This window comes from Cladophialophora yegresii, assembly GCF_000585515.1.
Source record: "Cladophialophora yegresii CBS 114405 chromosome Unknown aczIN-supercont1.5, whole genome shotgun sequence".
Classification (NCBI taxonomy): Eukaryota; Fungi; Ascomycota; class Eurotiomycetes; order Chaetothyriales; family Herpotrichiellaceae; genus Cladophialophora; species Cladophialophora yegresii.
In genome coordinates this window covers 2920130-2947964 of record NW_006913049.1, presented here as the reverse complement: position 1 = coordinate 2947964, position 27835 = coordinate 2920130, and the positions used below count along the sequence as shown (strand labels likewise).

General features: G+C 54.7%; 9 protein-coding genes across 9 annotated transcripts; 7 read left to right on the top strand and 2 right to left on the bottom strand.

Annotated features, from left to right (window-relative positions):
* Positions 1 to 879: 879 nt before the first annotated feature.
* On the top strand, positions 880 to 4482 carry A1O7_07792 (uncharacterized protein; the record flags this gene model as incomplete). Its single annotated transcript, XM_007761788.1, has 1 exon — positions 880 to 4482. One exon carries the CDS (start codon positions 880 to 882, stop codon positions 4480 to 4482), a length of 3603 nt encoding a protein of 1200 aa, XP_007759978.1.
* A 2167-nt stretch (positions 4483 to 6649) lies between these two features.
* A1O7_07791 (uncharacterized protein) lies at positions 6650 to 7257 on the top strand (the record flags this gene model as incomplete). The annotated part of the gene is made up of 2 exons (XM_007761787.1): positions 6650 to 6700; positions 6778 to 7257. 2 exons carry the CDS (start codon positions 6650 to 6652, stop codon positions 7255 to 7257), a joined length of 531 nt encoding a protein of 176 aa, XP_007759977.1.
* Positions 7258 to 10251: 2994 nt separating this feature from the next.
* Positions 10252 to 12116, top strand: A1O7_07790 (uncharacterized protein; the record flags this gene model as incomplete). The annotated part of the gene is made up of 7 exons (XM_007761786.1): positions 10252 to 10333; positions 10432 to 10538; positions 10776 to 10877; positions 10998 to 11146; positions 11237 to 11558; positions 11689 to 11752; positions 11866 to 12116. 7 exons carry the CDS (start codon positions 10252 to 10254, stop codon positions 12114 to 12116), a joined length of 1077 nt encoding a protein of 358 aa, XP_007759976.1.
* A 253-nt stretch (positions 12117 to 12369) lies between these two features.
* Positions 12370 to 13542, bottom strand: A1O7_07789 (uncharacterized protein; the record flags this gene model as incomplete). The annotated part of the gene is made up of 1 exon (XM_007761785.1): positions 12370 to 13542. The coding sequence occupies one exon, from the start codon at positions 13540 to 13542 to the stop codon at positions 12370 to 12372; it is 1173 nt and encodes a 390-aa protein (XP_007759975.1).
* A 1945-nt stretch (positions 13543 to 15487) lies between these two features.
* On the top strand, positions 15488 to 17176 carry A1O7_07788 (uncharacterized protein; the record flags this gene model as incomplete). The annotated part of the gene is made up of 1 exon (XM_007761784.1): positions 15488 to 17176. One exon carries the CDS (start codon positions 15488 to 15490, stop codon positions 17174 to 17176), a length of 1689 nt encoding a protein of 562 aa, XP_007759974.1.
* Positions 17177 to 18087: 911 nt separating this feature from the next.
* A1O7_07787 (uncharacterized protein) lies at positions 18088 to 19716 on the top strand (the record flags this gene model as incomplete). Its single annotated transcript, XM_007761783.1, has 1 exon — positions 18088 to 19716. One exon carries the CDS (start codon positions 18088 to 18090, stop codon positions 19714 to 19716), a length of 1629 nt encoding a protein of 542 aa, XP_007759973.1.
* Positions 19717 to 20519: 803 nt separating this feature from the next.
* On the top strand, positions 20520 to 21713 carry A1O7_07786 (allantoicase; the record flags this gene model as incomplete). The annotated part of the gene is made up of 1 exon (XM_007761782.1): positions 20520 to 21713. The coding sequence occupies one exon, from the start codon at positions 20520 to 20522 to the stop codon at positions 21711 to 21713; it is 1194 nt and encodes a 397-aa protein (XP_007759972.1).
* Positions 21714 to 22125: 412 nt separating this feature from the next.
* A1O7_07785 (acetolactate synthase I/II/III large subunit) lies at positions 22126 to 24382 on the top strand (the record flags this gene model as incomplete). The annotated part of the gene is made up of 3 exons (XM_007761781.1): positions 22126 to 22316; positions 22370 to 24228; positions 24333 to 24382. 3 exons carry the CDS (start codon positions 22126 to 22128, stop codon positions 24380 to 24382), a joined length of 2100 nt encoding a protein of 699 aa, XP_007759971.1.
* Positions 24383 to 24992: 610 nt separating this feature from the next.
* A1O7_07784 (uncharacterized protein) lies at positions 24993 to 26813 on the bottom strand (the record flags this gene model as incomplete). The annotated part of the gene is made up of 1 exon (XM_007761780.1): positions 24993 to 26813. The coding sequence occupies one exon, from the start codon at positions 26811 to 26813 to the stop codon at positions 24993 to 24995; it is 1821 nt and encodes a 606-aa protein (XP_007759970.1).
* Positions 26814 to 27835: the final 1022 nt, after the last annotated feature.

Below are 27835 nucleotides of genomic sequence, written 5' to 3'. Positions count from 1 at the left end.
TAGATGATGATCCGGACTCCTCGATCGAAGCACTACACAGTACAACCCCCAGAGCACCCCTGGCACAAGTTGTCTACCAGCGAGGTGACTGAGTGAAAGCCTTTGGCCTCGTTGGACGGCAAGGAAAAACGATATGCCGAGTGGGAGCCGAAGGAGCCCATGCCAAGCAAAGCCACTACCTGATTCATGACCAGCCATGCCAGCCTCGGTTTTATGGAGCATCTTTTTGTAACCTTCTATCTTGCGCCGCCTTTGTAGGAGGGATGATGGTTGTGACTAAGTGTATAGCAAGCGACTCTCAGGCAAGGAAACAAAGAAGTAATCAAACGCACAGGCTGCACCGATGCAGGAGGAGACTGCAGGGCAGCTCCAACCGCTGATTGCCCTACGGACGCAGGTCCTCAGGCTCATGCTGTCTGTTACTATCGTGATGTAAGTGAGGGCCATATGAGTCTCATCACTCCAAGCAGCAGAATTTACGCGGGTCGCGTCTTCCTCACAGAGGCAGCTACACTCGACGTTGCGCTAAGTAGGCAGTCGACCCGTCACTAACGACCAGCACGAGTGCGGCTGCACTCTTTAGTTGTTGCTTTCACGTTCAGCTCACTGCCGCCTTGCGCTCAACTCTCATATTCCTGGTCTACAACACGACATGCTGTAGTTTCCACTCACTGCTCCTCTCACTCCTTGCACAGACCGACGCTTGACTGCGTTTCCGGAGGTGAAACTCTATCAAGAATCCCCAGCCTAATCGTTCCCTCAGATTCATTTCATCGACTGACCGTTCAGAAGCTCTAAGGCAGGGACATCCTACAAAGTCAACACTGTGTCCATGCCACTCGTCTTTCTACTGCGTCCGACACAAGATCCCTACCACTCATGGGCCGAAAGCTCTTCCTCAGCCATCTGGCAGACGTCGGTCGTCTCGATAACGAGCGCATTCATGGCGTTCGCAGTCCCGAAGAAGGCACCGTGATCTTCACCTACGTCTCTCCGACAAGCCCTTTTGACAATGTCGACATTCAAGCATACGCCACCGATCTAGGAGAGTATCCTGACGGCAACTCATTCGTGCTTTGCACTCAAGATGAGTCTGCCGGGCATGTGGTTTCCACAGTGCTACAAAGACTTACTGGGAGCGCGCATGGCAAGTCGCTCGTCAGCCTTCTGTCCGAAGTCTCGGAAAGCCTCACAATAGCCATCTCCGCGGGTTATCCAGCCGACAACAAAACAGAAGAGGGTATACAAGATGCCGACGACTTTGATTTCGACTTCGAGGGCGACTCCGACAATGAATTCTTCGGCCCAGTCGAGAGCAAACCATCCAGTAGCGCGGATATTGACAGCGTGGTTCTCGGCCCCGGCGTTACTTCGGAGGTCGACACCGAAAAACTGGCACGGGTGCGGGCAGACCTCAAGGCCCTCAAGGAATCAGGCTTTCGTGTTGGAGCGTTTGGAAACCCTGCAACGTCTGGCATTTTATGTGTCTCGATTCGGATCCCCAAGCTCGGTCTCTCGGACGAAGCTCTCGAAGCATGGGGTATTCCTCGACAGCACTACCTGTTGCTACTGATTAGATACACTCAAGGTTACCGTGATGCAACCAGAGTCGCGGATAACAAGGACCTCATGAGCTCGGTACAAATGCATGTGGGACTTTGTAAACATTACAAGCCTTCCGCACGCCACGTCCTCGTCGTCTTCCAGCGTGCCACCACGGACAGTGGTACTTCGAGAGATCAGGCGAATGACACAGCCGCGAATGATTGTGCTGTCGAGCCTTTGTTCGTCGGAAAAGCATTGAATCAGTTCCTGGAGGAACGCGTATTCAAGATCATCCACACTCGGCACTTATACCACCTGACCTGGCTTGGAGCAGAGAAATTTATCGCAGAGAGACAAGCATCTGCATCTAGCGACATTGTTCTCGACCTAACGCCGTATCATTGCGACGATTCTGCTAGTGCCCAAAATCTGCCGCCTATCGTTCTTGCCGACCACATGCTTCAGGTACCTCTCCCGCAGGCTTCGTTACCACTGATGATTATGCAGTTTGTCCTCAGGCACGTTGTCAGATGCACAGAATTCTGCCTGGTGTGCCATTGCCCAGTTGATGAATCCTTCGAAGCTTTGAAACCATACGTCTGCCTCAAACCTCTCTGCTTGTTTCAGTATCTGGCGCTTGGATTCGGCCCTAGCCTCGAGTGGGAGATTTTGACCCAGCCTTACGTGGTTGATATCTTGGTTAGTTTCTGTTATGCTGCCGCATCCAACGGCCGACTCAAGGATTTGCCGGTGGGCATGAATTTACTGGTTCCTCTTATTCGACAATATGAAGCTGCTGACATTGAGGTACTCTCGTATCGCGGATATACTCGGAAACCCAATCCGTCGACCCAGCCTACAGCCACAACACCAGAACCGTCTTTCATCGGCTCGTGGGATACGAGGGCACTGAGGCTGGTGGCGGAAGAGGCCCAAGGGTCAGCGGGTGTTGCAACGAAGAAGACGGATGAAGAGGCGAAGAACGCTACAGCACGACAGGCCTCGGTAAAGAAGGTCAAGGCTAAGGATTGGATCGCACTGTGTTCGGCAAAGAATGGACTTATTGCGCATTGCCGGGTCAGGAGCGTCGACCTACCTCAGGTCTCGCTTCACCAGCCCATCCTCGTGTCCTCAAAGTCTTCGGTGGTAGACTCTAACACAGAACCTGAGATGGGAGCTGCATGCCATCACAAGGACTCTCTTTACAAAGTCGACTGCTACCTATACGATGAAAATTTCGACGAAATCTCAATAACCTCCCAACAAACGGCCATCTTAGCGTTGCTCGATACTTTGCCAGGCGTCAACGACATGCGGAAGTATTTAGAAATCCAGGGACGAACTCAGAGCCACAACCTAAAGGCATGGAGTGACAGAATATCCGACTCAGCACTCAATCTTTTGCGTTGGATCGTCGCCTCGAACCGATCCTGCATTTTACAAGTCGATGAGATTTGCGAGGAGGAAAGCTCTAAGATCCCCGGAAGGCCTGCAGACCGGGTAGGCGGAATGGACGCATGGATGCAATTTCGCTTTGCACAAGGTGCTCCGGATAAAGAGAAGCGCTTCAATGATTGCGTGAAAAAGCAGGCAAAGGCTACAGGAACTGAATATCCAACCCTCTTTGCGTGGCATGGAAGCCGCATTGCAAACTGGCATTCTATAATTCGCCAAGGCCTCCATTATGACGAAGTCATCAATGGGAGGGCGTTCGGCAACGGTATCTACATGAGCAACGCCGCAACAACGAGTTTGACTTACAGTCAGCATATCAGCGGCGCGGGTCCAGCAGGATGGAAACCTTCTGCACTGAAGATCGCCAGCGTCCTGTCTCTGCAGGAGGTAGTGAACAACACGGACAAATTCGTTTGCAAGCATCCTCACTATGTGGTTGCCGATATCGATTGGGTGCAGACACGATACCTCTTCATCAAGACCAAAAATGGGGCAACTAACGCAGACGAGTCGAAGCGTGCAGTGTACAAGCAGGATCCGGCACGGCTGGTCTACAATGAACTTGGTCAGTCCATCTCGATCCCTATAACGGCCATTTCCAAGTCCCGCAGAACCTGGAACAGCACTGCATCGCCTTCAAGACCCCAGGAGAAGCGCTCGAAGACCGTCCACCACACTGATCAAGCTTGTGCTGAATGTCGAGCCGACGATGACGAGAGTGTTTCTTCCGATGCAGAAGATCTGTCCCTTCTCCAAGAACCCAACGACAGAAACGATCCTACTTCTCGCGCATCTCCAACAGATACCGCGGCAACGGACATTGGTGACACGAAGGGTCACGCGAAGCCAACGATTGATACCAATTTTGTGCCTGGTAAGCTAGACTTGAAGGGGATCAATATCATGGAAGAACCACAGAACGCTACCCCAACTGCAACCAAAGCACTTATGCGCTTACTCAAGGAAGCCTTGAACACCCAGCAACATACAGCACCAGCAACGCTCGGATGGTATATTGACCGCAATCTCATCCACAACATGTACCAGTGGATTGTGGAGCTGCATAGCTTTCCAGGAGATCTAGGTCTGGCACAGGACATGAAGGCGGCAGAGCTGACATCGATTATCATGGAGATGCGATTCACAAGCCAATATCCTTTCAGTCCACCATTCATTCGAGTAGTTAGGCCTCGATTTCTTCCTTTTTCTCGAGGTGGAGGTGGGAACGTGACCGAAGGAGGTGCGATGTGTATGGAAGTACTGACCAACAACGGCTGGAGCGCCAGTCTCAGCATTGAGAGTCTCTTGCTTCAGGTACGGCTCGTTCTGATGGACACAGAGCGCCCGGCTAGGTTGGCTGCTCCGTCCCGAAATGGTGGGCAGAGCACCTACGGTATTGGCGAGGCCATTGATGCGTACATTCGTGCATGTCAGGCGCACGGTTGGCAGGTTCCAGCTGGCTTCGATACGATCTCGCAGTGAAGAAGGCCACTTTGCGTGCAAACCGCTTCAGGGATGCTTCGGGAGGATTTTGTCGAAGAGGGGATTATTAAATAGCGAAGCATTAGGGTTGGCATACGGCGCCTGGGATACAGCCTCGCATCGGCGTCTGAGAGGGCAAACAAGGGAACAAAGCTGGGGTGGTACAGAAGAGCTGATATTGAAATTGAGCTACGAGTGGAGCGTGAGATCAGAGACCAGGGTGAACCTCCCATTGGTACGGGAAGTCAGACAGAATTGTTGAGGACTCGACTTCTCTCATTTCTTGTGAACGCAAACATCTGTGGCCGTCCGTACCCCGTAGCTAATCACCCATGAAGCGATGGGGTTAGGGCGGGATGAAGCAATCAAACCAGTATCAGGCCGATTGACATGTGCATTTGTTCCGATTCTTCACATGCTAGCGTTGCGATGTGCAAGCCACACGCATTTTCCACCTCACCTCCTCGCCACAACAGCAGGGACTTCACATTTGTCCACGCTTGTCATGGCGAAGAAGTCTCCCTTCCGACGCGTCTACATGCCAGGCTTGGGTATTCGGGACACTCAAGCCGCCATCTCCTGACCGCAATGGGACTCGATCTCCGCTAGGTAATTCCTAGCAGCAATTGAACTCCCCTTTCACAGCGTATTCCCGTCGGCGGGGCACGTTCCGCTCGGCTGCAGAACGAACAACGCTGACGGCTACTACGTATGCACGGTATGGTAGGCACTTTAAATAACTCTATTACTATATTTGCGTGAAATTTTACTTGGCGAAATCCATGATGCAGATCGCTCTCAGAACCTTTGGGGCTTGAAGTCACTCGATGCATATATCGCTATATGCACGGCCGTGCGACATGCAGAGTCCAATAAGTGACACATGCGAAAAGAACATGCAAGAGACACCCTGCGGCTGCCATCCGATAGTGAAGGGAAAACGAAACTATCCGACCTCCCCTCAACATACGAGTATCTGTAGCACAGGTGGAGAGTACGAGCAATCCGCAGTTTTTCTGGCGGGCAGTTATCAAGATAAGACCCTCCCGTGACATACTGACCCGTACCCCACGAAAAAGAACCTTGTTGCGTGCTGCGTCAGATAATCAGTCTGGAGAGGGGGTACAGGATGCGCATGCAGCAGTGACAGCAAGGTTCCCATGAGAGTCTGGAAAATCACTGCCAATGAGCCATGTCGTGTTGCCCAATCTCGCCCGATGATGAGGTTGTCTGATAACGATGAAACAAGCATTCACGTCACGGTACACAGTGGCCGCAAGCGTGACACCACACGGCATGGCCATGACGCCCGGGTCAGGAGAGATAGTCGCACCATGTGTTGCAGACCCCCAGGCACACGAACTCAAGTGCTGAAGGTGGTGGGAAGGCCGTATCAGGACCGCGGCGAAGTGTGGCGCTGTGGCTGTGCCAGTTTCGAAACTGGTCTACTGAGGCGACCCAAGTACGAGTTAGGCAGCTGGCAAGCCGGACAAGATTGCCGCAGCAGTAATGGCAGTGGTTGACATATGACTGAGCTTGGATGTACAAGGGGAATCGCCAGGAGAAGAAGGGCACCTGGGCACTAGTACTGTGGGTATAGCTTTGCAGAGGTTGAGCGGCGGGGAGGCCTTGCTTCTCGGCTGCAGATTTTCACATGCCAAATTTTCGCCTGTTGCACCTCCACGCCTTGCAGCGGCGGGACGGCCACCAACAAATCACATGGCGGGATCTGAGGCATGAAATCATCCTGCCATGTTCTGATCGGGTTGGCGCTGGCGTTCTTGCCTCAGTGGCCCCCAGCAAGCAGCCGAGGAGGGAGGCTCGAAGCGTGTGAAAGCTCAACAAGCTGCAAGCCGTCACTCACCATATTATCGCGCCGACTCTGCCTTCTCACTCCTTCCCACCTGCACTTCGAGCTCTTTCTCTCAACCGCAATACCAGCATCACGTCGCAGGAACTCCCACATCAACTCTTACTTGTGAGTACCGTATCCCACATTCTCCGTTACCGCCCTCCACCATACCAGAGGTGCCTTGGAACACCGCGGGTTCCGCCCTCAGCTCGTTCTTATCTTTCCTCTCACAACGGGCTCTCAGAGCTGCTCGTGTCGCCTCGGGAAGAAAGCTGACCATCTGCAGTCCAAGCAACCATCACAGCATCAATCACAATGGGCGAAGCTACCGTCAATGGCGATATCCCGCACTCCGCGGTCCTTTCGGTAAGTGCAAAAGTTCCGGCGCGACTTTGTCGTTGCAGTATCCTGTAAACAAGTGTACTGATACTCGCGCCGTGTAGCACATTCAATCCTATCCTCTCGTCTCGGACTCCATCAAGACTATCCAGCAGAACCCCTACGGCGCCAAATCGATTGAGCTGACCAACGCCGGCTACGCGAAATTTGTCAAACCCACCCTGCCCTACTTTGAGGCTCCCGCTTCCTACGCAAAGCCGTACGTTGCCAAGGCCGACGAGCTCGGCGACAAGTTCCTCAGCAAATTCGACGAGCGAGTACCCATCGTGAAGACGGAGACAAAGGAGATTCAGAACACACTTGTGAGCTACGTCAACTGGCCACTCGAGACTGCCAACACCACCAAGGACTGGGCATTGAACACATACAGGGATGAATACAAGAAGTGCGGCGGTGAAGGCTATGTCGCTGGTGGCAAGGCCGTCATCACCACTTCGCTTGTCCTGAGCTCCGATGTCCTCAAATGGATCAGCGGCTTCCTCCAGGACAAGAAGGAACAAGCCAAGGAGATTGCCAGCAATTAAATGCAGTACCTCTCCTAAGCCGCCGGACACCGAGCCTAAGCTCCGACACCTGTACAACTCAAATTGGCGCCAGCCTGTTGATACCCTTATGACACCCAAAATGATCTACGACCGTGGCTCCTTGCTCCCTGCTACCTGCTTCCTGAGATTGCCGGAGGCCCGTCACCCAGGCAAGAAAACCAACTATAGCATATTGCTGTCTCCGGCGAAATGCTCCTTCACAGCCCCGGAGCCTATGCCAGAGGAGTACCTCAAAAACTCCTCGCAGGAATCAACGACGTAGAGTATTGCGACTTTTCGAGGACGCGCCTGACGCGAGTCTCCTCAATTTTGCAGCGATAGAATACACTTGTTTGCCTTTTGAAAGCGCATAGAAATGGTAGTTTCTGTTTGAATGCAAAGAATCTTGAGCTCGTGTCTACCTACGTAACGCCATCAAGCAATGGCCGGCGCAATCTAGCAGAAAAGTAAAACATGGGTGATACTCAAAGGGCTGAAATGTGCAGTGCGACTGGATGGAGCATGTGAAAATTGCGCGTGTGGCTGCTTATCGATATCGATATCGTGGAATTGTCACATGCTACGACGTCAGCTATGGCGCTCTCCGATGTTGCAGTCCGCAGAAGAACATCTCATCTCCCCACGCGCTGGGACGCTCGAGTTCATGTTCGATATAGTGGTCGTCCCTGCGGCGTCTCATCCCCCCCGACCAGCTCCGTTACGAGGAATCGGTTCGCGTGAAGTTCATCGCTGCTCCAGTGACTGCTCTTGCCACGCATGGCGGAACCGTCTACAAGGCCGGCGGAGGCGGCGCGGTCTTCTCTCTAATTACCTGAGACGGTACACGGAAATCAACGCGTCTGGATCTGATCGTCGTGCATGTCCGCCGTGACAGACTGGGCGACGCTGGCCCGTGAACGTGGCTGGCTTTTCAAGATATGCGAAGACAACGCACGGTCAATAATTACATCCATTCGCTGTTCCTATCCGCGGTGTTTACGGTCTGCGTCGTTACGGGGGCATCATGACGACGTCGAGCCTCCAAATCTGTATATGGCGAGTCTCATGGGACCCGCTGACCATTGTCGAGCAGTGAAACGTTGCCATGGTGGTCATGCCCCTGCCTTCTTCGCTGGTGAGTAGATGAGCCCAGAACCGAGAACATCAATCCGGGGGTCGTTCTCTTACATGACTGTTTCGACAGCAAAACATGTATGTTGCGCAACTCGGCACGGACGGTACGGTAAACGACATGTACGTTGTTTTGCGGGATTGGCATGCATTATGTACCGGTTTTGAACACTGACTTTCGAACACTGACTTTCGTAGTTCCGCCGCGAGCGATTTGACTATTCTGTGCCTGAAAGACATCAACATCCAGCGAAGTGCGCTCATCGCGGTCCTTGTCGGGCATTGAGTGATCGTGCCTTGGACGATTCTTGAAACCTGCAACAACACTCCTAGCTTTCATGGTTGGCTATGCTGCTTGTGAAGCTCCTATGGTTAGGATCATTGCCTTCGACTACGGGATTGTTATGCGCCAACATGTGGACGTCGCTGCACTTTACGAATCTACCTGCCGGGCTTGGCGTACAGTTCCAACCCTGACGATATAGCGGTACCACTGAGGGTGCGAGGCATCTGTACAACCTTATGCGGCTGTACGGCTTCGTCACGTCCATCTTTGGCTACTCTGTGACCAGTCATATCTGGAAAGCGGCCAACCAAATTGTCCCGCACAGGGTTTACGGGATTCCACGGACCTCACAGAAGATGAAGAGGTGTACGAAGAAGCATGTCATGAGGAGACGCGGGACAGTCTTGTCGGTAGTTGAATGAGTTTTGCCAGCCGGGCAAGAACTGCCAATGTGCGGCGTGCTCTCTATTTCCGGAGAGCTGGTGAGCAGACTGCGAGGGAAGGTAGCGAGGTGAGACGGGCCTGCCGGGCGGGTCAAGGTGGCCAGGGGACCGCATCCACCTGAATATGTCCCGGAGCAATTCAGTGACGTTGACCAGGAGGTGCTCAGGGAAAAGGTCGGGGCTTCCGTACGATGAGCCAGGGAGGTGGGCAGTTGGACGCCCCTCGATGCTGTCCAAGACACGGAAGCTGGAATTGCCTGTTGGGCAGATGATGGTTTGTAAGACTTTCGAATCGCCAGGGGAAGTCGAGTCGGAATATAAAGCTGTCAGCGAGATGAGATACATGCACACCGCGAGGCTGGCCGACTCGATTGAAGGGTAGGATGACACTGTAGCTTGCATCACCGTCGTTGTTGCATCCGTTGCTTCTCATATGCCGAACCCGCCGGCGCTTGATATCTCCGAGGGCAAGTTCGCATGCACATAACACCTACACGTTGACTCGAACAATGACAAGCCAGATCATTGATCCAAGCCACTGTGTTCTCCGTGTGTGGATTGATCTGCGGAGCACGAAGGACTCGGAGAGCGCTTCAATGTCCGGAACGTAGCCGAGGTCTTGCTACACGAGATACTCCATGTACCCCGACTTTCCTCTTCCGGATGTATCCACGGCGAGCCAGCCGAACATTCCAACCCTGCATCCTCAAGAACCCTGACTTGTCTTCTATCTATCAATATCCTCTTTACGGGGCGGAGGAAACAGACTGTGACAAACACCACCACCATGGCCGTCAACAACTGGGTGTGGTTCGGGCCACTCTCTCTGGCTGTTCTCCTCTTCAGTACCTTCTACGCGTACCCTTACCCGGTGCTGAACAATCTCGGCGGGCGTAAGCACGATGCAAAGGTCCATACAGCGTGGATGCACCATGGCGGGTTGAACAACGAGCGGTGTTGGACGAATAAGCGTTCGTGCTCCCTTTTGTTCGGTTCAAGGGCCATCCTGCTTTTCATCGCATTGCGTTTCGTTGCACATGGACCTGCGACGAGAAGATACCAAGCGAGAAAAGAAAGCGAGGATGTGTTCTATCTTATCCTGCGCTCTGTCCCTCTGTCCCATCAGTGAGCATCATGCTGACAAAACCCGGCATTCTAGTCGGCAAGGCATGCGAGGACGTCCGGATCCATCACCCCTCGGCGACGGCATTCCTGGGTACGTATGCACACACATATTCCACTGAATTACTCGCTGTCGACTGCAGTGACTGCTCGATCCCACAACAACTAACGTAACATCGTCGCGTGGTCTAGCATGCGGATACCCTGAGACTCGCAAGGTCTTCTACCCGCCCATTAACCGCTTCGACACGTCCTCGGCCGACACGTACCATGAGTACTTCCTCAAGTATGATATCAAGGTAAGGACTGTGACTACTCTTCCACCGTGCTTGGTCCTACTGGCAGAGGTCATGCCGCAGCCGCAAACTTCCAGCGTGAAGAAAGGCAGGGCATGCCGCATCCGAGGCTTCCAGCGTGCAGAGAGAGTAATGTACCTCGACTGGCCCGTGGCCACCGGAGGATACACCCTGCCAAGCTGAGCTGAGCTGGGCTGAACTCTTGAACCCATTTGAAGCTAACTAGTTGGCCCGTTCCAGACAGACACGGCCTCCAAGCTCAAGCTCGAGGGCATCGATTCGTCATACGATCTGATCCTCCATGGGATTGACATGTTTGAGGTGAAGGAGGAACCTGACAGGGTATGTTATCTGTCCATCTGCCTTCCTACCTAACGCTCCCTTCTTATGTTCGTCGCGTCGCATCACGCCCCGTCTTATCTCATGTACACAGCACGGTACGTTGACGACCACTGTCCACAGATCTACCTCTTCGCCGTCAACCACGGCCGCAAAGGCGAATCAATCGTCCTGTTCTACCACATTTTTGGGTCAGACGTCTTGACCTTTGTCCGCGACTTCAGCCACCCGCTGATCAAGACGCCCAACGCCGTAGCGGCGACGAGTCTCAGGTGAGAGACAATCTACCGGCCGCGACCATGTCGTCTGGTTGCAGCCGAGCCAAATCAATGTTTCGAGACGTCCCGCTAAAGTCATTACAGCTCCTTTTTCATCACAAACGACCATTACTTCTACGGGGGTGGCCCTCTCGCGACGCTCCTCCGCAGCCACGAAGACCACTGGGGTCCCTTCAAGTGGGCTTCCAGCGTGGTTCACTGTTCCGTGGGGAACCAGACCCCGAGTTCGATTGCCGGGGACCTGGACTGCAAGATCGTATCCCCACCGAATGGCCACCCCAGCGCCAACGGAGCGTTGTTGGTAGACGGCGGCAAGACGCTCTTGATCAATGATGTCGTGGAAGCCACGACGACGGTGTACGACGTGGATCCCGAGACCAAGATGTTGAGTGTGAGGAAGAAGGTGGTACGTGGCCGACTTCCACTATTGATCCCTGTAGCCTTTTCTGTCGCGTGCTGGACCGTGTATGGCGGTCCTACAATGCTTGATTCTGTCCCTGCCAGCTACAGTCCGCTAACTCAGAACACCACTGTAGCGACTCGGCGCCTCGGCCGACAATCTTTCGGAAATACCCGGCACCGGAGACATCGCTGTCGCAGGTGAGTGCATCAATTAGCCATGCATTTAGACGTCGAAGTCTCCTCCGCTTGTCTCATTCTCAACCCACACCCTGACCATGACCACCGCTGCTTACCTAATTTGTCTATCGCAGTCTTCCCCGACGTCGCGGCGTTGAGAAAACGCCTGTTCCACCCTGACGATATCCTCGATTCGTCCACCAAAGCCGAGGCCGCGGTGCTTCGACTCGTCAAGGCCAAAGACTACGAGCCAGAGTTGCTGTACTGGGACGACGGGAGCTTGATCACCGTGTTGACGGCCGCGGCGATCGATCCGAAGCACGGCAAAATGATCGCCGGAGGGGTGGTCGAGAGGCATTTCATCGTTTGCGATATTGACGTCTGAGGTCTCAGAAGTGCCATACGAGGTATATGTCTGGGATACGGGCGGTGGATGGTTGATGCGGACCGATGTGATTGGAGGCGGCAAAGGATAGGGGAGAGGGATGAGAGAAGAGCAGCCTCGGCTGGCTTGAATGATGCGTTGAGGCATTAATCATTGTGTGTTATTTTGTGCGTGCGTGTGTGTGTGTTTTGCCAATTTACACGCGCGTGAGACGTTGCACGTTCATGTCAAATATCCAATGTCGGCGTCACCGTCAAGCAAACTCTCGCAACTTCTGCAATATCTTGTCGCCGATCTTGTCAATTAGACTCTTTCTCTGTCCGTGACCGTGACCAGACTGCATCTGCTGGTGCTGGTATAGTGCCGGTGCCGGTGCCGGTGCTGGCGATGAGAAATTCGAAATCGCCGCCCCGCCACTCCACTGTCCCGTAAGAGCCAAAGCACAACACATGGTCGGGGCTTGCGGGTGGAAATGCTGGGCATCAAAACACAACACGCGAGCCTTACGGTTGGCCCAACCCTGATCGAAATGCTCAGTGGCATGATAGATGCAATACACGCGGCCGTCACCATGGGGCGAAGAAATGAAACTGGCGTGTCCGGGCCCGAAAGGCCCGCCATGTTGCCTGTCACTAACGAGCAACGGAGTGGGCCGTTTCCTCCAGGAACTCTGCTTCAACGGGTCGGCCGAGTCTATCAATTGTAGGATCCCAAGCCGGTAGTCGCTTGTCCAGCTGCCGTTGGCGCTGTAGACTATGCCTTGAAACACCGTGGGGCCCGACCCTGCCGACGGCGGGACGCTCACGCCCACGAACGCAGGCCCCTCGTTGATGCCGTGTGTGTCCTGGTCGGCCCTCTCCCAGGGGAGTTCTGCCCGCGAAATGCACACCACGGTCTCATGCTTCGCAGCCTCGGGCCCGTCCATCTCCGCGAGGAACAAGTCCTGCTGTCTGTCTGAGAAGTCGCCCATGGGCCAACCCGAGTAGCAGCAATACAGCCTGCCCGTGTGCGGGAGGTGAAACACCGTGAGGTCGATGTTCCAGTGGTCGGGCAGCCCGCGTAGCTGGCCTAGGAACTCCCACGCCCCGGCCTCCATCGGGTCATGCGACCTGCTTCGGAGGATGAGTGTCCTTCGGTCCGCATTGTAGGTGCCTGGTCCGTTGCGCGGTTTTGCGCCGGTGAAGTAGACGTACCATGTCGAGTTGAGGTGGTGGAGTTCCGGCGCCCATAGGTCGACGAACCACGGATGCTCCGGGGGCCCGGGACGCCAGGCGACGGTCCGTGCGCAGGAGCGGAAATTCTCCATGTTGGGGGACCGCCAGATCTCGATGCGATCACCTGCCGTGAATGTCAGGTAGAAGTTGGGCCCGTGCGAGATCATCCATGGGTCGGGCGTGTCTTGGTCGGAGATGGTTTGGTTGGACATTTTCGAGATCGAGCCGGGTACAGGACTGCAGGCGTTGCAAACTTGAGACCGGGTGACGGATAGGTTGAACGGGTGCAGAGATGGCCCTGGTGGGGGGATGGACAGGGCAGGCTGGGCAGGTCGGTAATGGCATGGTGACACCGTAGATCGACCCATGCATGAGGTTGGCTCCAACTCCGTCCCGATGGGGCAACTCTTGCGGGGGACGATACGGCGCAAGTGAGTTTGCTGCGTCAGTTATGGAACAGATATATCACAAGGGGATTTCGGCTACTCTATCACAGACTTGGGTCGCCATGGTCTAGATTCAGTGCTATCGCAGCATGTGTGACTCCAGTCTTGCCCAAGACCTGTTGGTTTGAAGCTTTTTTGCGATCGGGCGAGTTGAAACAGTGCCACGCGGGACTCCAGCCCTCGACACTGTAGTGACGGCGACATGTGCAGATCCATATCTGAGTCCTGATATCTTCATGTGAGTTTCACTTCGAGATTTTCATCACTGGGATCCGAGTCTTTGTACGGAGGCATTGATGAGACCCAACAATGCTCGGGGAGATCAGCTGGGATAAAGGGTTCACGTAAACAAGAACCCACCAACGCCGCAGACGTTGATGGCGACGGCGGACTCCTTTCCCTGCTTTCCCTGAGCATACGTGCCTACCTAGGTATGCACTCCCATTTCAAGATCTTCGCAGGCTGTTACCACTGTGACTTCGAGGTTAATGCCATCTCATGTTCCCGCGACAAACTCCTTTCCGCAGAGACTCACTGGCGGTCGGCTAGAAGCGCAGGACCGCCGGAAGGCTCTGCATGACCAAAGCTACAATCAGTGCTTTTATCCTCGAGTATTCCCCGCTCGTGTTCCTGCTGTCCAAGACACTTCTAAAGCCCCTAAAGAGGTCGCCGCAGGAAGTCACCTTGGACGGATATTTCTCATAGCGCAGGTGGAAGTGACGGACTTGCATTGTGCAGGTGGTCCAGGGTAAGGCTGATCTTAGGAATGGATTGTCGAATGGGTAAGTCTTGTAGGGCGGCTTCAGCCTGCTGGGGAGGAGGCTGCAAGTGGACGACCGTTGCACGGGATCGGGTGCTCTTGGCGAACCGGGGCTTGGTCATTGCACACCACGGCGACCATGACCGGAGTGCAGAGCGCGATGCGCCCGAGTTCATATTGCAGTCCGCCGGGGTCCGTCAAACCGAAGAGGTTAGGTGCCAGTGAAACAGCAGAAAAGGTGGATTGTTGAGTGCTTCTAAACAGGCTAGAGCTACCTACTGTGGTAGTTCCGTGGTTTATGACTGCGTGCTGACTAACGCAGTCGGCACCGATTCCACACACCTGTCTGACCCTATTCGTATCATTTCAATATTCAGCTGACGAACGACACGGCAGCGCAACTTGGCGAGGTTCCGCTCTGGACACCGAGCCATGGGCTGGCGTGACTGGGCACCTTGAGCTTCGCGAATATCTGTTCGGACGAGCCACCGTCACTTCTCATCTCGCCCGGATGCGTGCTTGGCTTTCTTGAAACTCGGTTGACGGGGGTTGGCCTCATGATTAGTAGTCAGACTGGCCGCCATGGTAATACTGGGTCTCTCAACAGCCGCGATTCACAACCGCTTGCCCTTGTATACGAATACTTCACGGCTACCGCTAATCAAGCGGTTTTCCCCTTTCGATTAACGTTGAGGAGATCATAAGCTGACAGTGAATCCTACGTCCACTCGCGAATGTGGAGCTGACTACTGGCCTCAGGTCAACTTGGCCGGACGTCAGCCGTACGAGCAGCAGTCCCAAGGCACAATGTTTTGATACTTAAGAGCAGCGTGAATCCTGGCGTCGGTATCCCTCATTCACCCGTTCTGTTTCTGGTAATTGCAACGGATCATATTGGCAAGCCGTCCGTCTTCCTACTACCCTTTCTGTCAACTCACCCCCGTGCTTTACATGCCTTCCAGAATTTACCGGTCGTCCTATCCACAGGTCGAGCTGGTGGACAGCGATCTGCTGACTTACCTCTTCTCCAACCCGAACAGGACGCCCGAAGACAAACCCATATTTATTGATGCTGTCACGGGCGACACACGAACCTATGGGGAAATTCAACGAAGGACACGGTCACTAGCTCGAGGCTTGCGGGATCTCGGAGTCAAACCGAAAGACATCGTCGCTTTCTTCAGTCCGAACAGCATCGACTATGCCATCGTTTGTTATGGCATCTTGGGCTGTGGAGCCACGGTCTCGCTCGCCAGCGCTGCATACACTCCCACGGAATTGCGGGCACAGCTTGAGACGAGCGGAGCAAAGTACCTGATCTGTCACTCAATGCTCCTTGCTACAGCAGAGAAGGCTATCGAATTCGACCCTTCTGTTCAGATCATTCAGGCAGATGGAGCATGCGACAAGAAGGGCAGAGCAACGGCGGAAACCTTGGCCGGTGACTGCCCGCCCAGTCCCCTCGTCAGCATAAAGCCGAGCGAAGCCGATGATCGACTCGCCTTTATGTGCTTCTCTTCAGGTACAACCGGGCGAGCGAAAGGAGTGATGACGACGCACAAGAACCTCGTTTCCAACATCATACAATGGATGGCACATATGTCAGTCGAGACCACGGGCAAACTAACAACGGTTACATTCTTGCCCTTCAGTCACGTCTACGGTCTCATGTCTTTCGTTTGTATAAACACATATGTGGGCAACACAGCCATTGTGCTTTCTCGCTTCGACCTTGAAAGATTCCTCTCTTGCTGCCAGAAACATCGACCCGAAGTCGTAAGCGTGGTTCCACCAGTCATGTTACTCCTCGCCAAACATCCATTGGTGGAGAAATACGACTTGAGCAGCCTCAAGAGAATCATGTGCGCTGCAGCCCCGTTGAGCGTAGAACTCCGAGAAGCTGTCGAGGCACGCTTCAAGAAAATGTACGGGACGGACATACTAGGTCTGCAGGCGTGGGGCATGACAGAGACCAGCCCGCTCGGTGCTTATGTGCCTCCTGACCGTCCGGATAAGCGACATACAGTCGGCAACATCACACCCAGCATGGAGTACCGAGTAGTTGACCCAGAGACTTTGCAAGACAGCGGATATGAAGCGGACGGCTCGGCGATTCCGGGTGAGCTGTGGTGTCGAGGTCCTAACGTGACGAAAGGCTACTATCGAGACGAAGAGGCGAGCAAGAATAGCTATGCGACCGACGAGGAGGGCCGACTATGGTTCAGGACAGGCGATATTGGAAAAATCGATGCCGACGGCTTCCTGACCATCGTCGACCGAATAAAAGAAATGTTCAAGTACAAGGGTTTGCAGGTCATCCCTTCAGAATTGGAGGGGAAGCTGCTTGACCATCCCGACGTGGAAGACGCCTGCGTCGTGCCACAGTGGGTTGAGGAGCAAGCAACACATGTCCCTGTCGGATTTGTCGTCATCAACCAAAAGGCGAAGGCGAAAGGCGAGGAGGCAGTCGTTAAGGGTATTCACTCCTGGCTGAATACCAAGATTGCCAACCACAAGAAGCTCCGAGGAGGAATTTATGTCATCGATGCAATCCCGAAATCACCCTCGGGCAAAATCTTGCGACGCGAACTGGCCGCAAAGCTGAAAGCAATGCCTGCAAAGTCCGGGTCAAAGTTGTAAGAGGCCGGAAATGGAACGAGAATGTCCCTTTCGGGCATATCTGCATGTAGTTTGGTCATTAGCCGAATAGAGTTATTACTGTATGCCACAAGGCAGATGTTTTCCCATGGTCACATCGCAGGCAGTGGGCTTCGTCTTCGAGGCTTAGTTGGCTTAACCTGTTAGCCTGTTGGAGTGGCTCAGCCTCGTAACACGGGACACAGCCTTGCCGCGGGTAGATGACGTAATTATGCTCCAAGTGACAAGCATCGTCAGCGGCTAGGGCTTCAGGCTCTCCGTCTTTGGCTGGCCTCGCAGAAGTGAGCGACCTCAAGTTTCGCTTCACACCTACGGCTGCCGCAGGTAACTTGTGTCTGTCTTCCGTTCCGTCGGCATCACCAAAGCTTATCGGCCCCTCGCTGATTGCGCCGTCTGCGGACTCTGACCCGGCCGCTGAAAATTTCCTCCGATCATCTTCACCTTCGTGTCATTGGTGGCAGGGTAACTCGGCAAATCATGATCCAATCAAGGAGGCAAAAGCTTCTAAGGCGGAGAATGCCCGCAGCCCGAGACCGGCCTCTCCTCCCGTGCGGAACTGCTATTGGCGAATCTGGACATGTCCGAACCCAAAAGCAGTCCAACAACCATGGAGGTTGCGCTCCAGAGAAGATATGGGATCAAGAAGACAACGGTAAACGGTGATTGTGAGTAGGCGGTGTCTTTCCTGGCTCCTATTGAGTCATTTTCAGGGCAGCTTTCTTGTGATTTGCCGTCTTTATCTTTTCGGGTATGCTCATATGTTTGCCCTTTCTTACCTTTTCACACTGCTCGGTACGATTCTCTACGCTCTTTACAGTCTCCGGTTTTGACCTGAGTCGCTCATTTCAAGCAATGATACCCGACCTGCAACTACTTCGCGACTCGAATACACAATGACAGGCGAGCTTCACCATGACAACATCCAAGATGACCACGGCACCGCCGAGATCCGTCCTGCTTCATCGCGTTCCTACCAGTCCGGTGTGCTTGATCTCGAGAGGACGCCGACGTCCGAGACGAAAGACCGACTCAAGGGTGAGAAGCCAGATCTAGCACGCATACGTTCGACGGTCTCCGCACACGAGATTCAAGGCGTTCCTACCCGTGACAGCTCATATGTTGAGGCAAACGCTGCTCAATATGAACGCTTCAGTGAACGACGAAAAATCGTCATCACCTGCGTCTTGTCGTTATGCGGTTTTCTCGCACCTATTTCCTCTACCACCATCCTCGCAGCCATCCCTGAAGTGGCAGCAACCTATAACACCAATGGCAGTATCATCAACTTGTCCAATGCGCTTTACCTTATCTTCATGGGTCTGTCGCCGAGCCTGTGGGGTCCAATCTCAAGCATCTATGGCCGTCGATGGTGCTGCATCATCACAGCAATCCTGTTCTTTGCCTTCAGCATTGGCACGGCTCTTGCCCCCAACCTGGCTTCGTACTTCATCTTCCGAGTCCTCACAGCATACCAAGGGACTGCCTTCCTCATCGTCGGGACGTCTTGCCTCGGGGACATCTACACCCCAACGGAACGAGCTACGGCGCTGAGTTGGTTCTTGTCGGGGACGCTCATTGGACCCGCCTTTGGGCCTTTCATCGGCGGCATCATCGTGACATTCCGGTCGTGGAGAGACATTTTCTGGTTGCAATCCGCGCTCGGAGGGCTCGCGGCGATAATGGTCATTTTCTTACTGCCGGAGACGATCCCCAAGAAGAAGATCGATGAACTTCGGGAGTTATCACGGAAGCAACGGACACTCCACGTCTTGCACTGGGTGTCGCCTCTCCGCGTCTCGATACTGCTCTTCTCCTACCCAAACTTGATCATCGCGGGCCTGGCGTCGAGCTCCCTAGTGTTCAATATGTATTCGCTGCTTACGCCGATTCGCTTTGTGCTTAACCCACGTTTCCATCTCACGTCACCGATCCAGTCAGGTCTTTTCTACATTGCCCCAGGCTGTGGGTACCTGTTGGGCACCTTCTTTGGCGGACGTTGGGCTGATCACATTGTCAAGAAGTGGATTCGCAAGAAGAACCGCCGTGTTGCTGAGGACCGCCTGCGGTCGTGCTATGCATTCATTGGCGGTGTTATCCCTGCTTGCATGCTCATCTACGGCTGGTCAGTGGAGAAGGCAGTGGGGGGCGTGCCATTGCCAGTGGCAGCCATGTTTGTCCAGGGTGTCGCACAGTTGTTCTGTTTCCCGAGTCTCAACACGTACTGCCTGGACGTGATGCAAGCAAGGGGGATGTCCGCAGAGGTCGTCGCGGGAAATTACATGATTCGGTATGCATTTGCTGCACTGGGTTCCGCCATCTGTCTGCCAGCCATCGAGGCGATTGGTGTTGGCTGGTTTAGCACGATATCTACGGGCTTTCTGATCATCACTGCGGTCGGCGTGTGGGCGACGACCGTATGGGGTGAGGGTTGGAGACATGCTGTTGATGACCGGAAAAAGAAGAAGAGAAGCGATAGGGCTGCGCAAAAGGCCAGCGAAAAAGGCGGGCAAGAAGGCGTATGAAGTTGTTTTGTTGGCGCTGAACAACTGCGCACGTCTGATGAGTCTAGCGCGCCCGATGTTGCTGGTGTTGGGTACTGTGAGAATGTCGGCGGAAAATCTTTGGTGCAAGGAATTCGGATAGAGAGAATGATTAAACCTGGCATTTGTCGGCTTGTTGGGGCGTTTTCCGGAGCCATGGTACGCGACGGGACACGGATACCCAGGAGTCAGCGTCTGTTTTGCGTTCAAGGCCGGCTCAGGATATGTCAGCAGAGCATGGTACTAGATAGAGTGGATCGGTGGGAAAGGGTTGGACACGATGTTGGTACGAGGAGAAGGGGGGATTAGTCCTTTCCTGCGTCCACATTATCAAGCAAAATCTGGGTTCGAAAGCCCCCAACACCCGAAGACTCAAGACTCCACGATAACATACACAGCGATGCCATCATCGGGAGTCGTCAGCCTCGTCCAAGGGGAGGAGAGGTTGCAAAGGCTTCGAGTAACTTCGAGCACAAGATCGATCCCTCATTCAGTCACACGTGAAAGCGGGGGACAAACGTGAGAGCGGGGGAAATATTTCCTCTACTGTGTACAGTCGGCCTCCTCCGTTACCGGGCATCGCCTGCAGTTTATATCGAGTAAACAGATTGGCATATCGAGAAAATTTAACCTGCGCACCGCTTTCGAGTCCATATTCCCTGCTGGTCCTTTTAGGGCGCAGCATAGAAATCCTTGCTCTTCTTAACCTCTTTCCCCCGCCCACACCCTGACTGATCTCATCCAAAACCAGTCCTTGAATCCAGGTACAGCATAGGCAGACCATCATGGAGGTCAACATCCAACCGCACACGCTCGTCGACACTGTGGTCGACCGAGCTTTACCCTCGAGCACATCATCAACGTCCAACGTCACAGTGACACCCATCCCCGCGTCCCTGATAGACACGACGTTCTCCTCCTCCACAAACATAACCACGACCGTGCTCGGCGCGTCGATCCTCTCCTTCTCGGACGAATACTTTGCCTCGGCCTCGAACTTGCTCACGCCGACACCTCCGATCCGCAAACCCGGCGTATTCGTACACACCGGCGCGTGGTACGATGGGTGGGAAACGCGACGGCATAATCCGAAAGAGTACGACTGGGTGGTGATCAAGCTAGGCTGCGTGGCCAGGATCGACGCCGTAGAAGTGGATACGGCGTACTTCAACGGAAATGAGGCACCGCTAGCAGGGCTGGACGGGTGCTCATTGACCAAAGAGGAGGAGGAAGAAGGCAGTGGGGTCGAGAAGGAGGATTTCAAGGGCTGGGGCGAGATTCTGCCGCCCAGTAAATGCGGCCCATCACAGCGGCAGGCTTGGAAAGTGTCGGGTCCGGCTGTGCAGGGGAAGGAGTTCACGCATCTACGGCTAAAGCAGTATCCGGACGGCGGGATCGCGCGGTTACGCGTCTATGGCACCGTGGTTCCCCCGTCGTTACCCGCCAGCGTGACGTCTGGCAGAGAGGAGAGGCCGCAAGAAGACCTGGCAGCGGCGCTGAATGGCGGGGTTGCCATTGCGTGCTCGGACCAGCATTTTGGGGGGAAGCATTACTTGGTCTTGCCTGGACGGGGGAAGGATATGGGTGATGGTTGGGAGACCGCGAGAAGCCGGGTCAAGGGCCACACCGACTGGGCTATCATCAAGCTAGGGTTGAAGGGACGGAAGATTGACAAGGTGGTCGTCGATACCAAGGACTTTCGAGGGAACTTCCCCCGTGCTGTCAAAGTCGAGGCGTGGGCGACCGAGGTTGCAAAGGCGGCTCTGGGCACAGAAGCTGACCCTGATGCTGACGGCGAAGAGTGGACGGAGCTGGTCAAGGGCGAGCAGCCATGTCAGGCGGACCACGAGCATGAGTTCGAGGGCGAGCAGCTGGTCGTGTCCGAGCCGCCCGAAGGCCACGTTTGGACACATGTGAAGATGACCATTATTCCTGACGGAGGTGTCAAGAGGCTGCGGATATTTGGGCGAAGGGCATAGTGAGTGAGCGGCGCCGACGAGGGCTGGCCCGAAAATATACTGTGGTAGAATGTTTGACTATATTGCCGGCCATAAGGAAAGCATTTCCCGCTGCGATGACACCAGTGGCGGATTGACAACAGAATAAACGTGGTTGGTGCGTGGCCGACGCTCTGGATTCGTCTCGAAGGCCGCCAAGAGCGACATCGGCCCCGCCCACTGAGGCATGATTGGTCTGTCCTCCTTCTCCGCAAAATCAATGGCAAAAATGGCAGATTGAGGTCGTTGCCGCATGCCACTCCCACTTCCGGCACCTCGAAGCACTCACACCCACACTCACACCCACCTGACTCATAATTCTTGCGCTTCTTATTTTCTCAGTCCGTACGTGCGATCTTGTCTTGTTTTCTTCCACGTTGACCTGCCAGGCACCATGGCGACCAAGATGACGGCCATACGGCCTGGCTCCAGCGCCATACGCTCAATGTCCCGACGGAGACCTTCTTGCTCACAACCGTTTTCCTCCACCGCTCCAGCAGCAGCTCTCTCACCCTACCGAAAATCATCAAAACCCTCACCCGAGAACTCAAAAAGACCTGCGACGACCGCGGCTGCACAAGCACAGTATGTTGGAGAGCATGGGACCACTATGTGTCATGTGCACTGACCGTGAGCAGAAGCAGCCGACCCATTCCCAGTCCCGCCTTCAACCACGACTTCCGCCGACATGAACCCTCGCCTCTCATCAACAGGCAAGTGCCTGAGCTCGACGACTCCTTTGTCGGTCTCAGTGGCGGAGAAATCTTCCACGAAATGATGCTGCGGCAAGGTGTCAAACATATCTTTGGCTACCCTGGCGGTGCCATCCTCCCAGTTTTCGACGCCATTTACAACTCGAAACACTTTGAATTTATCCTTCCCAAACACGAGCAGGGCGCGGGTCACATGGCAGAGGGTTACGCTCGAGCCTCGGGCAAACCCGGTGTCGTCCTTGTGACTTCCGGTCCGGGCGCCACCAATGTTATAACACCTATGCAAGATGCCTTTTCAGACGGCACACCCATGGTCGTGTTCTGCGGCCAGGTGGTAACGAGTGCCATTGGCACCGACGCTTTCCAAGAAGCCGATGTCGTCGGCATATCAAGACCCTGCACGAAATGGAACGTCTTGGTCAAGAACGTGGCCGAACTGCCCATGCGGATAAAAGAGGCCTTCGAGATCGCAACCTCGGGGCGTCCTGGTCCCGTCCTTGTCGACTTGCCCAAAGATGTGACCGCCGGCATTCTGCGGAGACCGATACCCACACAATCGACCCTGCCCGCGCATCCCTCAGCCGCCACTTTGGCAGCAAGAGATCTGTCGAAGAAACAGTTGGACCGCAGCATCTCCCGCGTGGCTCAACTCATTGACATTGCGAAGAAACCGATCATCTATGCTGGTCAGGGTATTCTGGGCTCCCCTGATGGGCCCAAGCTCTTGAAAGAACTGGCCGACAAGGCCAGCATACCTGTAACCACGACCCTTCAAGGTCTCGGCGGGTTTGACGAGCTGGACCCCAAGGCCCTACACATGCTCGGCATGCACGGTTCTGCGTATGCAAACATGGCGATGCAGGAAGCAGATCTCATCATCGCCCTCGGCGCGCGGTTCGACGACCGTGTGACGCTCAGTGTCAGCAAGTTTGCACCGCAAGCAAAGGCCGCCGCCGCCGAAAAGCGAGGAGGCATAGTGCACTTTGAAATTATGCCCAAGAACATCAACAAGGTGGTCCAAGCGACGGAGGCAGTTGTGGGCGACGTAACCGCTAACCTGGCGGAACTGGTACCCAAGGTCAAGGCCGTGAAGGAGCGACCGGAATGGTTCGCCCAGATCAACGACTGGAAGGCCCGATTCCCCTTGAACAGCTACGAGAAGGAAACGCCCGACGGCCTGATCAAGCCGCAGACGTTGATTGAGAAGCTGTCCAATATGACCGCCCACAAGAAGGACAAGACCATCATCTCGACTGGCGTGGGTCAGCATCAGATGTGGACGGCGCAGCATTTCCGGTGGCGCCACCCGAGAACCATGATCACCTCGGGCGGTCTCGGGACCATGGGCTACGGCCTACCTGCGGCGATTGGCGCCAAAGTCGCCCAGCCGGACGCCCTGGTCGTGGACATCGACGGCGACGCCTCATTCAACATGACGCTCACGGAGTTGAGCACGGCCAACCAATTCCAGATTGGCGTGAAAGTAATTGTGCTGAACAACGAGGAACAAGGCATGGTCACGCAGTGGCAGTCGCTCTTCTACGAGGACCGGTTCGCCCACACGCACCAGAAGAACCCCGATTTCGTCAAGCTCGCAGAGGCCATGGGCGTGCAGGCGCGCAGGTGTCTCAAGCCCGCCGACGTGGAGGCCAGCTTGAAGTGGTTGATCGAGGAGTCTGGCGACGGGCCGGCCCTGCTCGAAGTCATTACCGATAAAAAAGTGCCCGTCCTGCCGATGGTACCCGCCGGGAAGGGCCTGCATGAGTTTTTGGTCTACGATGAAGGTATGTCCCACGCATGCGTATACTAGAAATTGACTTGCTTCGCTTTCGCGATCCATCTCCCTTTAAATACTTAAGAATCTTGCTGACTCTTCCTGCCACCACAGCCAAAGAAAAGGAGCGGAGAGCCGTCATGAAGCAGCGGTCAGGCCATTGATCGCGGGCCGACCTTCCATGACGAAAGGAACGGAGAGCCATCATGAAACAACGGTCAGGCCATCCATCGTTGACGCGATCTTCCGTGACGAAAGGACCGGGAGAGCCATCCGTCATGCAGCACCGGTCAGGCCATCGATCGCTGATACGTGACGCGACATCTATGACTCTGACTCTTGACACTTCACCACGCACCACATACTGGCCAGGCATGGATGGGCATGGGGTATGGTCTGGTCACCAATCTATCTGTATAGGCGAACGTACGCATTCTTTTCTTTTTCGTGGTTTCGAACGAGGGGCCGAATCAGCCCTCATTATCTCTTCTGCAGCTGTTCGCGTGGGAGATAAGACCAGAGGAGACGAGGGTTTCATCGCAAAAGCAAAGCACAGCTGGCCCTTGAGTGGCCCACAGTGGATGGGATGCATGGGAGTCCAGCTGTGTCGTGTTTACTAGGAAAAGTTCTCCTCTGGACAGGACAGGCAGGCGTGTGGCAAAAGCTTGAAAGTGTCAGTCAACTCGCAATGTCTTCTACAGTAGACATGAGCACGCGGCACTCAACGCAATAAGAACATTCTTCACATTCTTCACGTTTTCATGAACCTGCTGTCTAAAGCCTGGAAAGCCGGCGCAACTCCCTAATTTGAGGCGGGCCTTCTGTGTTGGTGTTGTCTGCTTTCCTGCTTGTATCTTCCGACCCGTCCCCTCGCTTTGATGCAGACACCTCTGGCTCATCCAGGATGCCCTCGATGATTGTCTTGAACTGGTCCGCCAGGTCTGGATCAATGGCACATCCGTCATAGCTGACGCCCAGTCTGAGGCGGTCTTTATCTCCCACGACGCCGACCAGGAACTCCCCGTCCCGCGCCCGCACCGTGGTTTCCAGATTCCGAAAGTCGGCTATCACCTCGCCTCGGGGAGGGAGTTTGCTCGTGTCGTATTTGCCTGACGAGATGATGGATCCACGGTCGCCGACCGAGCTCACTCCGCATGTGGACAGCGAACCCGTCCCGGCAGGGTACGCACCTTGGATGGCCCAACCGCGTCTCCTGTCAGGTTTGCTTTTCCTCTCGAGATACTCCATTGTGTTCAGGTACAGCTGGGGAATGAGTTGAGTGGGACTCCGGGAGCCGAGGTGGATTTCCTGCGCCAGGCTCCTCGGGCGCTTTTGGTACTGCCGGAGTTGGCGGTGTGCTTGTTTCCCGAGCAGGCGTATCCGGCCTTCCAGATCGAGGTTGCTGGGGACGAAAGGGAGTGTGATGCCGTCGCTGAATGCCAGCATCAGACTGTCTTCTTTTCCTGTTGTAGGCGCGCCCTGGAGGAACGGGCGCGGGTTGATTGGGAAGGAGCCGACGAAGGGGAGGCGTTCGTGTGCTGGGATGGAAGGGTTGCGCTGCTCCTCAAGAAGCATCATCACGATGGCAACGAGAGCAAAACAACCACTTCCAATGCTGATTCTTGCGGAACGGCATATTCTAGAAAGTCGCTTGGTTGATGAGCTGCTGAGGAGTGCGCGTAGAGGATATGTATTCAGTGGCGGTTTGCGTGAGTAGTCGAGGACTCTTGAGAATTTAGGTTCCGGGGGAGTGGCTGTGGTGAGTCGTGTCTGCCGTCGGAGTGGATTCTGGAAGGAGGCAGGGGGAGGTCGGCGAGTATGTCTGAGGATGCGAGTAAGCAGCCAGGACCACCGCTGTCGGGCGCGAGATCCAGACACGGGAGGGTATAGACTTTCCTGTGCGGGCGGGAGTCTTTCGATAGGCGACGTATCGCATAGCTGCCGAGCGTCAGATAGGAGCTGCTCCTCTGACCGGTTTAGGAGGTCGATAAAGTCAGACATCCAACGCATCGAGGTGAGGCCGTCGACTATTTCATGCCCAGCAATGAACATGAAGTGGAGTCGAAAGAGGCCGTCCTGGTTGGCTTTGACCGGCAAGACATATAGCTTGCTCAAAGCTTTGAACTCATCAATGCATCGGCTGGAGTTGAGGGTGTGGACGAAAAACTCGTAATCATCCACATGCGGATAGTGATCCCCAACGAAGACCATGTGCTGACTCGCCTCATGCCGCATTGATTCGACGCTTTGACTTGGTTCATAGATGTAGAAACGATCTGAAGGAGTATCCTGGAGACAGCCCGAAACCACTTCGAATGGCGTGGCCACCCTACTAGAGAGCAAGATATGCTTCTGCCGCATAATGCTCCAGACAAGCCGAATTCGCGATTGCAGCGACTCCAGAGACAAAAAAGCCCGCGCCTCGACGTGCAGGTGGATAGTGAGATCCGCCCTGCCTTCGAAGTCTGTGCCATCGGTATTGAAGAGGCTTTCAACGATGCCAATGCGTCGGCAGAAAGCCGGTCGAGCGCTCATGCACGCCCAGTCATAACGGTCAGTCGCATAGCCCTCTAGCCAGGGTGGTTGTGTCGACATTGTGATCACTCACCGAACGTCTTCCGCGTTGTAGACTAGAGCGACTTTCGGGGTCCTAACAGTTAAACAGCCTACGCTGGGCTGCTCTCCAGTACGAGGCAGATGTCGCAAAGGATATTTGCGCTGTGGGGATTTGATCTTTGAGCCGGCAAGATTCCGAAGTCGGGTGCTGTACCCGGAGTCTCTCCTAAACTCAAACCTGTTTTCAACTTCACTCTCTGTTTGTCTTGGTCGGGCACAGTGAAACATTCAGCAATCTCTTGCTGCGCCCACTTCATTGATTAGCAGACGTCTTGCACAATGCTCCGATGATGGTACAGACGTGGGGTTGATCTGTGAGGAGTGCTTCCACACGTTATCGGTAGGAACCCAGGTGAGGTCGAAATGAGATTGACAGAAATATCCTATTCACAGGGGCAAGAATCGCAATGAACAGAACTGCGGCAGGCGCGTGCACTGGTGGTCGCATCTTCCCGTCGATATGCGATGAGACGATGTCATGCAGAAGAGACTCGCAGGGGACGAGGTGCCCGCTGAAGAAGATGGAGGTCCATTGCCTGGTGCTCATTGTGGCACTGTACGCTGGTTCTGCTCTGCAGGATGCAACATCAGAGCCGAACACTGCGAACCGAAGGGCATTGTTGCTGTGGCTGGACCCCAGACCGCGATCATGGTGGTGCTGCCACCACCGTCGGGCTGATCTCTCGATGACTATGCTTCTTCAAACCAGCAAACCGGCAGTTTCACCTATCTACATACGCATGATGTATCCTCAAAGTCTGCCAATAATCCTGCCATGTTCGCATGAAAGATCAAGGTCACTTCCTGGCATCTCACGTCTGGCCCACCGTGCCTGTTGTCATCGCTCAACTCGATTGGACGGACTCAATGCGGCCTGGTCTCAGCAGTGGTTTGGGAGCGTATTCCTCATGACGTTGACTCCTCCATTTACTGGCATGCTTCTGTTGTGGTGGACCAGCGCGCGAAGTGGACCGGACGCGCCTGCCAGTTGGCGCGTACAC